This window comes from Bactrocera tryoni, chromosome 1, assembly GCF_016617805.1.
Source record: "Bactrocera tryoni isolate S06 chromosome 1, CSIRO_BtryS06_freeze2, whole genome shotgun sequence".
Lineage (NCBI taxonomy): Eukaryota > Metazoa > Arthropoda > Insecta > Diptera > Tephritidae > Bactrocera > Bactrocera tryoni.
Window position 1 is genome coordinate 32,336,544 of NC_052499.1, and position 17,637 is coordinate 32,354,180.

Genomic DNA, 17,637 nt, shown 5'->3' on the forward strand with positions numbered 1-17,637 from the left:
GCGTAAATGTTTTCAGGATTTCACAAGCAAAATAAATCCTTCGTTTAGTCCTAAGTTAATATGGAACGCTCTAAAAAAAACTTTCTGGAGTGCCTAGAAACCTAACCATTCAATGCGTAAAGGGGCCAACAGGTTTGGTAACCAATCCATCCGATATTTCCGAGTTATTTGCAAACCACTATTCTGAAACAAGCTCAGATATTTCATTCAGCACACAGTTTCAAACCTCTAAAACCACCACACTGTCCGACACTTCCTACTCTGTCTCCCCTCTTTCTTTTTCTGCTAAACAAATAGAAACCAGCATTTCACTGTCTGAATTCGAGTTCGTTGCATCTACCGTTAAGGGTAAGTCCCCGGGGCAAGATAAAATTTCTTATCCAATTATCAGACATATGCCAAAAAGTCTCAAGCTCCGATTGGTAAAGCTTTATAACATAATTTTCAATTCTGGTGTCTACCCCCAATTTTGGAAAACGTCTTGTGTCATACCAATACTTAAACCACACAAATCCTCCGATGAACTTGCTAACTATAGGCCGATTTCCCTCCTTCCATGTATGGGAAAAATTTTGGAAAAGATCGTGGCTAACCGCTTGATGTGGTATGCTCAGCGAAACAAGTTCATATCACCGAATCAAGTCGCCTACAAAAAAGGTCAAGGCACGTTAGATGCTTTAATCCAACTAGACTACTTCATTACTAACGCTTTGTCCAGCAAAAACCACGTGTCCGTACTATCTCTGGACTTTCACAGAGCTTTCGACAAAATTGGAGCCCATATTATTATTCGACAACTTAGAAAATGGAAAATAGGCCAGAACATGATACGTTTTGTTACTAACTTTCTCACAAACAGAAAACTCAAAGTCAACGTAAATGGTTTTCTTTCTTCAACACTCCCGCTTTCTAATGGTACGCCGCAAGGCTCACCTCTTTCAGCCCTCCTTTTTATCATTGCTTTCGATGATATTAGTAGGATGATAATAAATTACAAAGGAGTTGAGCACCAGATCTATGCTGACGATGTCCTAATCTACACAAAAGTCTCTGACGTTAATTTAGCTCAATCCTTATTTACTAATATACTCGCCAGAATTGAGACTTGGTCACTGGAGTCTGGTTCTTCACTTTCCTTAGACAAAACACATATCCTTCATGTATGTAGGAAGCAAATTTGCAACGGTATTTCACTAACCCACAACCAAACTAACATCGAATGTAAAACACAGCTGAAAATACTAGGATTAATTTTTGACTCTAAATATAATTTTAATGCTCACTATAAATATGTCAGAAACTCGTTAATGTCACGATTAAATATTGTTAAATATCTCTCGTCTAAGCATTCATTTATTCATCCGAACACACTAGTCAATGTTGTCAGAGCTTTGCTAACTTCAAAAATAGATTATGGGCTCCCCATCTATGGCAATTGCTCCAAAAGCAGTATCAACCTTTTAAATGCACCTTACCATTGCGCAATACGGCGAAGTCTCCGGGCCTTTCCAACCTCGCCAATAAAAACGATAATGGCTGAATCTGGTTTACCAACTATTCAAAATAAAATTATAGATTCTTCGCTTCAAATTCTTGCGAAAACGGCTGAGAACACCAACCTATTACTAAATACAACTATCACGCATGCCACGAAAAAAAGAAAAATTCCAAGAATACATACAATCGGCTATTTCGAGATGCTTAAGTTTCGCTGCAGAAAATAATATCTTACGTAACGCAACACGCAAATTCACCACTCGACATCCTCCCTGTCTGATCAATGATAAAATACTACAGAATAAGCTTATGTTTTTGTCCAAGCAAAACACACCAAACGAAGTCTTTCAACAAACCTTTGCTGAACTGGAATCTAATTACACAAATAATGGCTGGAAGTTATTGTTTACGGATGGGTCCAAGTCCATCGATTCCACTTCGTTAGCAGTTGTCACTGCCACAGGAGAAATCATTTGCAATTGGCTTCTTCCCTCAACGAGCTCTGTATTTACCGCTGAAGGATCTTCTATCCTTCATGCAGTTAATTACGCAAAAAAGACTAAAGGAAAGTTCCTCATCTGTACAGACAGCGAATCGTGTATGTCTGCAATAACGCCTCCTTCAAATCGCAATCCCATAATAGAAGTTATCAGGGACGCGGTCATTGGTGCCCCTCAGAAAATCTAAATAATGTGGATCCCTGGCCATGCTGGTATTACAGGCAACCACTTTGCAGACCTCGCTGCGAAAAATGTAGCCAGGACTCCTGCCTTAACATACTACGTCTCATTCAAGCAAGACATTCTTAACCTTATTAAGCACAAAAGGCGAATGGAAAACATTTAAACATCACTACGAGGTCATAAACCCAGCCAGAAATCGTATAATCTACTCGTCAACAGTTCCAACTAGCGCAATGAAGACATATACTCGATTAAGGATTGGACACACTATCATAACACACGCCCACTTACTATCGGGTAAAAGCCCATCCATTTGCCCCCTTTGCGATGACACCGCTTCTATCAAACACTTACTCACACTCTGTCCGATGCTTCACCCAACAGCCCACAACTCTGGCAACATTGATCTCATAAAACTACTAAGTGAACCTTCAGAAAAAAACGTGATGATTGTATATAGATTCTTAAAAACCAACGATTTGTTAAAATATATTTAAGCAACTTACATCTTTATTAACCCTTAGCAATTAGAGTTTTTCACCTAGTTATAATTACAAGACGGCTGAAGGCCTCGTAGCCAGTGCTGCGTTTATGTATTTATATAATAAATATCTTTTTGTTATATGAATTATTATAAATAAATATTATATGGAGAAACTATTTAAATCTTTTTAAAGAATATTAGAACAACTGACTTTTGTCCTTTCAATACCCAATAAAAGGATTTAGGCTTGTTAGCTCTCAATCATTAAATGTTTTTAATAATTTTCCATTGAAAATAAAACTATGATGCTTCAAATTACAAAACGTTTCATCAAATACCTTTAAATTTCACAAATTTCTTTAATTTTCATTGTTTTACATTTTTTGTAAAAGGTCTTGAACTATGCAACAAGTCCCTCCGTTTACATATTTTTTTGGTAAGAACGTGAAACGGTTCTTTCTCTTCTTGCACTCCTGCTCTCTGAGAGCACTCATCAGCAATTCGGTATTAGGGAGCAGTGGGCCGTCATTTTAAGCCCCCTATGTATAGCTGCAAGCGAAAACATTAATTTTCGTAAAGGTCGAAAGAACAGCTGGTACGATAAGGACTGTCGTGTTGCAGTGCAGAGAAAGGAGACAGCTTACCTAACAATCCTGGGATCGACCACAACACGAGCGGGGTGAGATACAGTGGACTAATAAAGTTTACATCCACCTAGTTCTATAAAATTGCGACACGTTTATTTGTTTCAAAATGAATAAATTTTGTGGTTTTTTTTCTATCCATTTCAAGATATGTATATTTAACATTAAATATAGCATATCAAAATATTTTTTTTCTTACACAAATAAAAAAAATTAATGCTAAAGCTAAAAATGTGCCTAATCCATATCAAAAAAGTTTACGTACACTAATGATTATATAAAGGTTATATAAATAAAAAGTAGTTACAATAGTTTTAGCGATTTTTGGCCTACATTTTGTTGCAATTATTGTCTCAAGACGTCGACGTATGCTTCCCACTCGATTTCTAGTATTATTTCCGGAAATTTTGACCCACTACATCGATGATCCAGTGTTTTGGCCTTATTTTGAAGAAACCCGATGTTTTCGAATACCGTTTTGGAAATAGTTCCAGATATTTTGAATAGGATTAATGTCTGGTGATGGTGGGAACTATGGATTTATTTGTAATTCTATAACAACCCCGCACGTACAAGATACATTGTGTATTTTGGGTCGGTATCCTGTTGGAAATTGATTTTGCTGCATACATATGTAAGTAAGGTTAATAAAAAGAAGAGGTCGGCGTTTGCTAAACAATATTTACACAAACCATATTGGTTTTGGAAAAACATTGTGTTCACCAACGAATCAAAATTTAATATTTTTGGTTCGAATAGATCACGAAAAGTGTGGAGAAAGATCAATGAAGAGTCGCAAGGAAAAAATGTATTGCCAATGCTAGAGCACGGTAGGAGCAATGTTATGGTTTGCGAGTGTATGGTTGCATCTAGAGTTGGACATTTGGACTTTATTAGTGAAAAAATGGATAAGCATATGTATCTAAACATTTTAAGAAAAAAAATTAAATTTTAAGTGTTCTTAAATCGGCTGTTAATAGCAGCAAAATCAATTTCCAACAGGATACCGACCCAAAATACACATTGTATCTTGTACGTGCAGGGTTGTTATAGAATTACAAATAAATCCATAGTTCCCACCATCACCTAATAATCCTATTCAATATATCTGGAACTATTTCCAAAACGGTATTCGAAAACATCGAATTTCTTCAAAATAAGGCCAAAAAACTGGATCATCCATGTAGTGGGTCAAAATTTCCGGAAATAATACTAGAAATCGAGTGGGAAGCATACGTCGACGTCTAGAGACAATAATTGCACCAAAATGTAGGCCAATAACCGCTAAAACTATTGTAATTACTTTTTAAACTCACGCAACAAAGTTGCTAAGGAGAGTATTATAGTTTTGTTCACATAACGGTTGTTTGTAAGTCCGTGCACGCTGTAACTTGAGTAAAAATTGAGATATCATCATAAAACTTGGTACACGTATTCCTTGGCTCCATAAGAAGGTTAAGTTCGAAGATGGGCAAAATCGGCCCTCTGCCACGCCCACAAAATGGCGGAAACCGAAAACCTATAAAGTATCATAACTAAGCCATAAATAAAGATATTAAAATGAAATTTGACACAAAGGATCGCATTAGGGAGGGGCATATTTGGCCGCAATTTTTTTGGAAAAGTGGGCGTGGCCCCTCCCCCTACTAAGTTTTTTGTACATATCTCGGAAACTACTATAGCTATGTCAACCAAACTCTATAGAGTCGTTTCCTTCAGGCATTTCCATATACAGTTGAAAAATTGAAGAAGAAATCTGATAATAACCACGCCCACCTCCCTTACAAAGGTTATGTTGAAAATCACTAAAAGTGCGTTAACCGACCAACAAAAAACGTCAGAAATACTAAATTTTACGGAAGAAATGGCAGAAGGAAGCTGCATCCAGGCTTTTTTCAAAAATTGAAAATGGGCGTGGCGACTAACGGGAGGTTTCAAGACCGGAACATACTCTTGTAGGACCCAAAGTGGTGAGCTGATATTTGGAGCATACTGAAGTTTCATGGAAGACTCTAACCTGCTGAATGGCAGTGAAAGTAAAGCTCTGGAATTGGCAAAGTCGATTCACCAAATCTCATCTCATCGTATGGTCCATTGCCCGACCGTGATTAGGTTCGAATAGCAATGACCCGCCTAAAAACAACAAAGCGGCGGGAGCAGATAGATTATCGGCCGAGCCATTCAAATACGGCGGCGAAGAACTGCAGACGTGCATGCATTAGCATCTCAGCAAGATATGGTCAGATGAAAGCATGCCAGAAGATTGGAACTTAAGTGTGCTCTGCCCAATCCAAAAGAAGGGAGCCCCACAATCTGCGCCTATTACACTCGGATAAGCCTCCTTAATATCACATATAAGGTCTTATGAAGCGTAATGTGTGAAAGACTAAATCCCACTATTAACAAACTGATTGTACCTTATCATGATGTATGACTTTAGTCTTGGATAAACTACTATCGACCAGATTTTCATAATCTCGGAAAATACCCATAGAAGAACGATTGACACACACCACCTCTTCGGTAATTTTAAATCCGCCTTCAACAGCACGAAAAGGAACTGTCTCTATGCCGCTATGTCTGAACTTGGTATCCAGACAAAGCTAATTTGGCCGTGTAAAGTTACGCTGAAGAACTCCAAAAGCTTCATCAGGATCAGGACGGACATCTTCGAGCCGTTCGATACCAAGAGAGTTTTCAGAATAGAGAATATTACGAGCTACAGAGCTAAATAGAGAAGGTACAATCTCCTATTAGAGTATACCGCGCTATTAGTTCTGCTTTCTCCAGACTGGATAGGGAAGCGAAACGTATAGGTCTGGGTGAACGAGGACAAGGCGAAATATCTCCTATGTAATATCCATGTCATCAAACAAACAGTCATCGCATTCGCGTTTTGGCTCGCACGTCACTGTTAACAGTCATAACATTGAAGTCGTAGATAATTTCTTCTATTTTGGAACCAGCATCAACACCAATAACAATATAAGCTTTGAAATCCAACGCAGAATCACTCTGGCCTACAGGTGCTATTTTGGACTTTGAAAGCTATTGAAAAGTAAAGTCTTCTCCCGACGAACAAAGACCAAACTATACAAGTGCCTCATCATTCACGTCCTGCTATATGGTGCCGAGGCATGGAAAATGACATTATTTGATGAGTCGGCCTTAGGAGTGTTCGAGAGAAAAGTTTTGCAGAAGAATTATGGTGCTTTACGTATTGACAACGGCGAGAACGGCAGTCAATGGAACAATGAGCTGTACGAAATACAAGGTCTGTCGCAAAAGAAACAGAACTTTTTAAAAATAACTGTTTCTGGTGGCGTCATCTATTGCTGGGTATATGAAATAAAAAGTTTGATCTCTTGTTGAAATTTCGTAAAAATTTTAAGACAATTGAATAACTACAATCGATGTGATCGATCAAAAAGTGACAGCAGCTTTTGGTCATCGGTCGTAAAATGCAAAGAGCAAATATTAAATTTTGTTTTAAGCTTGGTAAGTAACGTTTACTTAAACATTTTAAATGATGAAAAAAGTTTATGGAGATCAGTGCCTATCCCGTAGTAATGTGCATTAGTAGTTTAAGCGATTCCAAGAAGGTCGTGAGGACCTCTGTGACGTTCAGAAGTCGGTCGTCTTAAGAAGTCAAAAATAAAAACAATGCTGATTTGTTATTACTATTCCGAGGGTATTGTACACCGAGAGTTCGTCCCACCTGGTCAAACGATTAATGCTGTGTTTTACCTTGGTGTTATGAAGCGTCTTTTGTCACGCATTCGTCGTGCTCGACCACAATACCGTGAGGCAGGGTCCTGGCGCCTGTTGCACGATAATGCGCCGTGTCATCGGTCGACGCTTGTCACTGATTTTGTGACAAAAAACTCCATATTAACCATTAATAACTCACCCTACTCACCTGATCTGGCTCCCTGTGATTTTTACCTATTTGGAAAACTTCATTTGCCCATGAAAGGACACTGGTTTCAGGACATTTCAGCTATCCAAAAGGCGACGACCGATATTCTCAAGAGCATTCCGAAAAATGACCTTAAACACGCATTTGAAATGCTAATTGACAGGGCTAAACGCTGTATCGAAGCACAAGGAATCTACTTTGAATAAAAGAATATAACTTTTGAAAAATATTAATTTTTTTTTTGTTTTTTTAACAGTCCTGTTTCTTTTGCGACAGACCTTGTATATGGCGACATTGACATATGTAGTTCAGCGAATCAATCGACAGCGGCTGCTATATGGTGCCGAGGCTTTAAGGGTTAACTGCGGTTTATCTCGATTTCCGGCGAAAATTCCGAGTTCTATAATAAAAGATTATATATCAACATCTTGTGTCCAATATTTTTGTGAAAACTTCATATAACCAAGCTTTGGGTTTTTTTTTATCTTGTCCAATCATTTTGTTTCTTTCACGAAATTTGGTGTAAACTTACCTTCTTAGGTCACAAAAATATTGTAATTTTGTAATTTATATTTTCTTCTAACTTTGACTTAATATCGAAAAAAAGACTAATTTTCATTGAAAAATTGTAACGTCTAATTTTTCTTTTATAAAAACGGTAAGTTTTTTTATTTGAAAATCTTAACATTTTGATGTTTTACAAATTATATACATTACTATCGTAAGGTTTTTCAAACAAAAGAACCCCACTAAACGATTCATATCGGCTTTTTTATTGCTAATACTATGAATTAATAGGTAGATAAAATAAAAAAAGCTTTGGATTGTTTGGTAAGGTGTTTTTGCATTTTTTGAGAGAATGTACCAAAGTGATGAAATATTTTTTATACCAACAGATAGTAAAGATTTCAACATACTTACTGACTTTTAGTCATGAAAGTTTGACGTGAGAATTTTTGTTTAAAAATTGTGTCTTTTTTCGATTTGAGCTCGAAGTAAGGTTACCTCCTTAATATTTTAAATAAAAAATATAGAGTATTTGGGAGATAAGACAGTAATTTTATGCCAAATTTCGTTAATGAAACCTCGTTTTTGAACAAAATAAAAATAAAAATGTCACAAACTTTAGTGTTCAAATTTCTCACACAAATATTGAGGTTATTAAATTACTTTTCATTACCTAAACCTTTGACATACTATATACCTTTTTATATAAGAATCGTAGCTTTGCCAGAAATCAAGATAAAGCGTTGCTAACTCTTAAAAATTCAACCACGCACCTCCTTTTTTCTTTTTTGTTGATGTATTTCTTTCACTTTTAACCATTTTCAAAGGCTTCTGCACTAATCTATTAATAATAATGAATAAAATATTGCTACATTTTTGCGTTGAATATTGTTATGTTGACGAAAATATTGGCGGTATTAACTTACCTAATATACGAATTTCGAGCTTCCGGTTGAGTTTATGTTGAATATACTTAGTACATACATAGTTTAATGCCGAAAATGTGGGAAATGGGTCCACGCACTATCCAACTCTTATATACTACCATGATTTTCGTTATTCTAAAAGGCTTTATGCTGCATATGGCGATCATTGCGTGAATTATCTTTACTAAATTATAGTAGTTGGAAACAAAATCTCAAGTACACTTCAGTAATATCAAACGCTGATGCAACCAGTCCTATACCATATCCCAAATATACCATATATAGTGATTTTCGAAGTTGTATTGTTAAGATTTATGGGGTTTGGAGATGGATAAAAATTAAAATTTGTCAAGGCCTTGATTTTAACTTGATATCTCTTATATAAGATTTCCGGTTGACTATTTCCATACATACTCAATATATGTATTCAATTTTACCACTTTGATTTATATCGCCATTATCTCATTTATGTTAAGATACTTAGATTTGATTGTAATCTAGTCACAATTTCTTCGAGTAATGGATGTTGAATTTAAAGTTTTGGAATTTTTTCGAAAGATTTATTAATGTAATGTTTTACCAACGCCTGACAGAATTTTCCAGCTTTTGAACTGGCTCCTTCCTTATTTATTATAAAGTTTCGTTTACATCTTTCACGGTAAGAGTGCTTGGTTATACTCTTCTTGATCATACAAATTTCAATAAACGAGAATATTTCCCCCTTTTGAACTTAGAAAATTAAAAAATAATTCATAAATATATTTTTTTTTAATTTCAGCTTTGGTTGGCTCATTGACTATTGGTACCACCTTTTTATTCTCACCAGTTGCAGGTGTTTTGACAGACAAAATTGGATTGCGATTGACAACACTAATTGGGGGCTTACTCTCCGCCACAGGTCTACTCCTCTCATCATTCTTTACGTTAAACATCCAAGCTATGTATTTGACGTATGGTGTTATGTTTGGTTTGGGTGCCGCATTGGCCTACACTCCAACATTGGCAATTTTGGGGCATTATTTTAAACGATATTTAGGAAAAGTAAGTGGATTTGTTACAGCCGGTTCCAGTGTATTCACAGTAATATTACCGTCAAGCTTGGACTATTTGTTAAGAGGTTATGGTTTGGAAACTATGTTGCAAGTTATGAGTTTGGTGTCGTGCTTCATAATTGCTTGTTCCTTCGTTTATAAACCGTTACATCCTCCGCCTTGTCCGCCAAAAAAAAAGCCGGGCCGTTCACGCATTAATATGATTATTCGCTCTATTATCAACGTAGACATCTGGAAACGCAAGAAATATGTGATATGGGCGCTTTGTGTCCCCATAGCTTTGTTCGGCTATTTTGTGCCTTATGTGCATATGATGAAGTTCGTGCAGAAAACTTTTCCTGGAAAAAGCAAAAATCTGCCTGTGATGTGTATTGGCGTGACATCCGGCATTGGCCGATTGATATTCGGAATTATTGCCGATCTGCCGAGAGTTAACCGTATATATTTGCAACAGCTATCGTTAACGTGCATTGGTGTAATAACGTTATTGTTGCCATTAACCAGCTCATATGCACTACTAATTGCTTTCACATTAATAATGGGTTTATTTGATGGCTGCTTTATTTCTCTTCTAGGTCCCATAGCGTATGAGTTATGTGGACCTTCTGGTGCAACGCAAGCCATTGGCTTTATATTAGGACTGAGTTCGTTTCCTTTAACAATGGGACCACCCATTGCAGGGTGGATCTATGATCAAACCGGCTCATATACTTTACCCCTCCTTTTGGCTGGAATACCGCCCATATTGGGCTCAACTATTATGTTCCTAATACGATGTGTTCGGAATGACAGTGATTATGAAGCGAATGTGTCAAGCGAACCCAAAGCAGAGAGTGGAAATATACAAAACGCTAATTGGAAAATTGCCGGTAAATATATTTTTATTATAAATTAATACTGAAAAGATATTAACGGAAGCTTGTAGTTTTATTATTTTAAGTCATTTTTTTTCTTTTGAATTTTATAACTCAATGAAAACAATGCTGCGAAACTGTGAGTTTTGCGGTTTAAAATTAATTTTGGTTTTCATTGAGTTATAAAATTCATAAGAAAAAAAATTTGCCGCAAAATAATCAAACTCCAACCGTTAATACCTTTTAAGCGTTTAGGTTTACGAAAAAATCGTAAGAAACCATTTACGAAATCTATAAAACGAGATATTTTTTGAAGTACTGAATAGATTTACGAAGAGATGTCTACTTTACCTACTTTTCAAAGATTCACGTTTTTTACCCTCCCTAATACACGCTTAAAATTGTTGCTATTCCTTTACGAATGAATTTCTTTATCAACTGATTTTAAGTAAAATAACAAAGTAATTTTTTAAAATACGAGCTTTTAAACCAGCCACAAGTAAATATATTTAGCAAGTAAGATTCCATGCAATTTACAAGAAAAAAATCATGTTAAGTAAAACTCAAATCCCAGTATTATTGGATTATTTTTGAAAATAACACTTTACTTACATTAACAAACAAATAGTAAAATTTTGGCAATACTTCAATCAAAGACGACTGAATAATGGGTATTAAAGTAATAACACTAGTTCTTAAAATCAATAAAATATAACCAATATATTCACGCCTGTGTGGTTTCGTTTTAATTTCTTGTAAAAACTAACTTTATGGCAACTTTGTTCTTTACTAAATCAGAAATATTATAAAACGAGAAATGCATTAAATAAATTGCGCTACTTTATAAATATCTATGTAAATACATATGTAATATATTTTATGTTTGGGTTATAAATACACATGTGTATATACATAATTGCTTTGCTATATTTGTAATAAGATAATGAACAATCTATTCAATTCTTTTAGAGCAAAATTTCAATGAGCCGTTGTTGAGAGGATCTGAGGAAACAAAATGTGCTGACAGGAGATGCGCATTGGCAGACTCCATTCGCAAAACGAATTCCTCTGAGTCAGGTATTAGTCGATATTTTATGGCCGGTAAACTTTCGGTAACTTTAGAAAAACGTAGAATTATAACTGCTTGTGTTCATGATGCTCCCAGTAGTGAAATAACTAGTCATCCCATTTGCTCAAAAACTGCTTTGCTTGATACGCGTTGCATGTCATTATCGATTGCAAATGACGAAGTCTTGACAACTGACGAAGCTTGTTCAGGAACAGTCGAGCGCTTATACGAGTACGTCACGCAAAAACGCCGTTATGCATATTCGATTTATTAACTTTTGTATATTCATTCATGTATGTATGTATGTATTCGTATATACTTATTTATTGCTTTTAATTAAACCAATTTAAATGAATTAGAAGTAACATTCAAATGCATTTGAAGTATACGTTTCATACCTATAGTATACACATAAGTATAAACCGATTAGTATTTACTTCTCCTACATATTTATGTATATACATATATATAAATGCCCATGTGCAATAGGGTGTTTCTTAAAAAATCGAATGAACAGTTTTTCTAGTTTAACCCACTCAATTTGCAACTCCACAAAATAAGATATTAGCAAACAAGTAAGGTGGGCTAAGTTCAGGTGAAACCGAAAATTTCATACCCTTTCATACTTTCAGGTGCATATGGTTTGTTAGTTATACTATACATATGTACGTGTGTGGTATAAGGCCTGCTCTCATCCGATTTTATCTATTTTACAAAGATACACTGTTATTACAAATATACGCTCCCTCATTTCCTTTAAAATAACTCCAACATTGGCCGATATATGTATGTAGTATAAAGTCAACTGAAAGTTTTGTCCACCGGTGCCTGTTTATATCTGAATTTAATGCTTAGTAAAGGCACTTTATAGATTTTCGATTAATAACATTTTGTGGACGCGATAATGATCCGTTTATCCATTTGTGCCAAGGAACACGTGCATCAAGTTTCATTAAGTTTCCAAGTGTTTGCACAGGCGTACAGACAGACAACCAGTCGGAATTCAACACGCCTCGTCATCCTGATCATTTATGTATTATATATACATACATATGTATAACCCCATATCTAACTCGATTATATTTAGGTGATACAACAAACAAATTATTGACTTAGTGGTTGGGGATTAGAGTTTCATTTTAAGAAGTTCGTATTAATATTTAATTTAAATTTCGCTGAGTTTCGTTATTGTATTACCTACAAATTTTTTTACTGGTGATGTTTACAAAGATACGAATGTTATTAAATCCATTCTTTAAATTACAAGGCAAAGAGTTTTGACTGATAATTGTTTACATATTTGTAAGTAGTAATAGTGAACAGTTATGATTTTTATGGTTTTTATAGGTTATCAACTCATAATTATACCCTGAACAACATGACGAGCTGAGTCGATTTTGTCATGTCAGTCCGTCTGTATATTCGCGAACTAGTCTCTAAGTTTTTGAGATGTCAGTATAAAATATTGCACACGTCCTTTTCTCACCAAGTAGCTGCTTATTTCTCGGAAGTAACGATATCGGACAACTATAACATATAGCTGCCATATAAACTGAACGATCGGAGTCAAGTGCTTGTACAAACAAACTTTTTCATTTGTCAAGGTATCTTCATGAAATTTGGCACATTTTATTATCCAAGGCATTGCTTCCATATTTTTCATATTAGACTACTATAGCTTATAGCTGCCAACGAAACTGACCGATCAAAATCTGAATAAAGATCTTTTTATAGCCTATATGCCTATGAAGGCTATTGTAGGATCGGGACAGCCAATTCAAATGTTTTTTTGTTTTTATTTAATTTTCCAATTACTAATTTTATCACATTTATATTCAGCGTTTTGCATTAATTTTTTTCGTACATATACATATGTATATACATAAGTATGTATATGCTATACAAGTACACTCATATATAGAATGTATATTTTTATATATAAGTATGTATTTAATATTTTACTGCAAGACAATGGCGGTTTGAAAAATAAAAAAGTAAACAATGAGACAAAATAGAGTTTCCACCTGCATCCTACACCACTGCCGCTAGTCGCTAGTTAATTATGCACATACATATGTACATACATATGTACATACATATATGATTACTGTTAATAATAACTTCTCGGACTAATTATATGGTTTTAATTTTTAAATAACAAATTTTATTGGGTCTCAATTAACATGGCTGCTTCTATATCATGCTTGATATTACATAGGTATGTCTACGCATACAAATATCAATATATCATACGAGCTTTTGTATATATACATATATATGTAAGTATCAACAATATATTAAAAAAAAATTAATAAAGTCCTTACTTACGTTGTTATCAGTTTTCCAATGTACATACATATGCCTGTAAGTTGAATTAGTTTAAACAAATGTTCTTATTCGTCAATAAAATTTTTCTGATAAGAGACTTTCAATACTTTTTCAGCACCCCATATTGAAGTTGATCGATGCTAGCCAAGAGAATACATATCATACATGTACATACATATCTATGTATAAACCAAACGTAACTTATTGATTCCTAGTACCTTCAGGGATTTATTGATCTTATGTGTCGCTATTGTAGATACTGTTCCATCTGTCGAATTAGAATCGATGAAATACTGTTACGTATCAGCAGGCATTAATTTAAGATTTTTTTATTAAAATACCTAAGGTATGAAATATATGGAGGATCTACTTATGGTACATAAGTAAGGACCAATTTCATTAATTATAATAATTTTCTAAATCAGTTATAAATTACAAGAGTTATTTTTTAATAATCATTCAGCTTTAAATACAAGAACGTAATTATATAGAAACATTAGATCTGTCAATAAGAAATTGCGAAACCACGATAAAATATTGTCATTGAAGTATCTTACTCATGCCTGTATGTATGTATGCACACAGCTCGAAAACATACACACACTCATATATACATACATACTTATATGGCCATATTAATTATATGGTATGTTAAACGACGCCGCCTTACAGAAAAATGCTTTTGATAATATGGTTAAAAAAATCTTGCCAAATTTATATAACAGATGACTTAGCAATAGGAATAGTGAATTTATTTAAACAAATATGTTCTGCCCATTTTTTTACATAAACATTCATAAATAAAAATAAAGTTTTCTAATTCGAACTTGAATATAAGTGTTTTGCAATATTACAAATGTACCTAAGTATTTACATATGTATGTATATTAAAATTCTAAAGTGAAGTTAAGAAATAAATACAAAAATGTCATGTGCTGAACACAATGAACACGACAGTGTACTGAAAATGGCGTTGTGAATCCTTCTATATGAACATTTGTGAGAAGGCAGCAACATAACCAGAGATAAAGAGATCCCCAACTCTCCTGTCACTGGAAATGTGAGAACCGCTCACCTACCGAATTTTGACAGTTGACTGGGTTGGGTAGGTTTTGACGTTTTGCAATTGGAATGACTGGAACGGCCAGATTGAAATTATACAAAAAATATATGTGAACGGAGGAATTTGTTGCCGCCGCTCAAGATCGCTAATAAAAACTTAAAACAATGAAAATCAAAGAAAATGCGAAATTTAAATATATTTCATGAAACGTTTTGCAATTTGATACATAGAATAAATAGTTTTCAATTACAAATGATTAAAAACATTTATTAATTGAGGCTTAATTCACCTTATTAAGTAGTGAAATATCAAAAGTCAGTTATTTTAATATATCATAAAATCATAAAATCATAAAAAAGGATTTAAGCAGTTTCGCCATATATTAAAAGTCCAATATATAATAATTTGCAATCATAATAAATGTTGGGTGTTTTAATTTAAATGCCCAAAAATTCTTATTTTGTTCGATGTGGCCACAATGGAAAATTTTATAAAAAAACGCTTATTTTGAGGCGCCCTCACACTGGAATAAGTTGGGCATCCCATTATCCCTGGTTTGTTATAAAGTATGTGTAAAGTGTATCAATAGAGGGTATGCAAATTTTTCTTTTTGTTTCAGCATCACAAACAGAATTATTATGGAAAAAAGTCGTGACTTTCTATCATATGAAATAGTACACTTAGAGTATTAAACAAAATGATTAGTATCACATGATTGTGATTTGAGCTGATCCATATGTATAGCTCGGAAAAACAAATTTGCCGCTCAACGTATTCAATTATTTCATTGTGCTGAAGACAGTAAAAGCACAGCCAGTGAAAAACGTAGAATCGTGGCTCGTGTCAGCTGCCACGACCTATCTTATGGGCGCGCAATGTAAGTGAACAGTGAAAAACGCTACTCCCTTCTCTCTTTGACGTGGGATGACGTGAGAATTCACGACATTTGGATTTTTGCCGTGCAAACGTGTCAGCTGATTGCTCTCTCACAAGGCAGGGTTGCCAATATCGATACACTGTAGTAATTATCAACTTTTATAATTCAATCTGTTCAATATGTTTGAAATTTTCATAAAATAACTCAAAATCAGAGTCGAATGCTATTATTTATAAATAAGTAAACTATTTTTAATATTGAAAAAAATTGTAATTGAATACAAAGATGTGCTCGAAACTATATATGCGTATTGGGCAATGGCAACATTGTTCAAATATAAACAAACAAAGATGGCTTATTTCTGCGTTTTTACCACGTTTTTCACTGTGCACACATTTTGCCGATGAAGAAGGAAAAGGAAGGAAGGCAGTAGCGTTTTTCACTGGCTGTGCTATATCAGTTACAGTTTTGGCCAGAGGAAACAGCAATTTAAGCGGTCAACAAAAGTAACATTATAATGAGCGAGAAATTGTCTTATGGATGTAACTTTGTTGGCGACAATAATCATATGAATTCACTTTGTAATTATTTGAGAGATGAGAAACAAAAAAATTAAAAAATTCTGTGAAACAATGCTTTCCAGCTACCAGGATGGGATGAAACGCATTATTACTCGCGGTGTCTGGCTATTTAACAAACTCAAACGACCGCTTCAGGGATACCGTTTTGAGTCAATTGAATTACAATTTTTTGCTCATAGTGAGGACTAGGGCAAGTTGCCTTCCAATTTTATCTATTTTAGGCACTGCTATTAGAAGAATACACCCTCTCAATTTCCTTAAAATAACTCCCACATTAGCCGATATACAGCGAGCCACACTCAAAATTGAACACTTCACACTGGGAACTTTTAACTTAAATAAGAAGGTCAATCCTGTTTTATTCCGAATTATTTTTATTTGTTTATGCTTACTGGTATATAAGAAGCACAGTTATAACAATTAACGGCATTGAAAACAAAAACAACAAAAAAACAATGTGGTCTGCTCACGTTCAAAATGGGACGGTTAGAATTCGTCAGCTGGGAACCGTTATAAGTTGAGCTCAATTCGAAATTTGATCATTTGTTAATAACATCCTTCGAAAATGCGTCAAACAACTATTGAAGAAGAACAGAAGATTATTATAAAAAAAATTGGAAGGATGAAAAATCCATTCGAGTATCAGTGAAATTGTTGAAAAAAAATCGACGGTGCATAATGGATCAGACAGCAAGCGTTTTGTGTGGAGAGTGTGTGTATTTTATGTTCTACCAAGTTCTACCAAGGCAATGACCCCAAGCATACTTACGTCGTGGAGTGCTCGGAATTGGTTGCTATACATACAACTGTCCAAAGGTTATCGCTACGCCCGCTCAGTCTCGGGACATGAAACCTATGAGCATTTATGGGGAGAACTCAAAAGAAGAATTGCTTCGCGATACGTGAGGAGTAAGTCAGAATTAAAACAAGCAGTATTAGAGGACTGGGAGAAAATAGAGACAAGTTATTGCCGAAAACTTATAGAAAGGAGGTAATAAAATACAAGGGAGAGGCGACAAAATATTAGTTTTAATATGGTTGGTACTTTCGTGCTCCTTACACATACATAAATATGTAAAAATAATCTACATATATAAATAAAAATGAATCGCCAAACTGTATGTACGCACATAACTTTCATACGACTGAACCA

The 17,637-nt window shown here is 34.6% G+C and overlaps 1 protein-coding gene across 10 annotated transcripts in view; it reads left to right on the forward strand.

Moving 5' to 3' along the window:
- LOC120780974 (monocarboxylate transporter 10) overlaps positions 1-17,637 on the forward strand; it is a 60,742-nt gene that overhangs the window by 22,402 nt on the left and 20,703 nt on the right. For 5 of the 10 annotated variants that reach the window (XM_040113244.1, XM_040113211.1, XM_040113429.1 and 2 more), the window contains 2 exons: positions 9,439-10,581; positions 11,536-11,643. In XM_040113244.1, coding sequence (XP_039969178.1) covers positions 9,439-10,581; positions 11,536-11,643 — 1,251 coding nt within the window. Of the gene's footprint in view, positions 1-9,438; positions 10,582-11,535; positions 11,644-11,698; positions 11,790-14,078; positions 15,008-17,637 lie in introns of those variants that run through there. The other 5 variants (XM_040113618.1, XM_040113292.1, XM_040113679.1 and 2 more) reach the window with 5 other exon arrangements.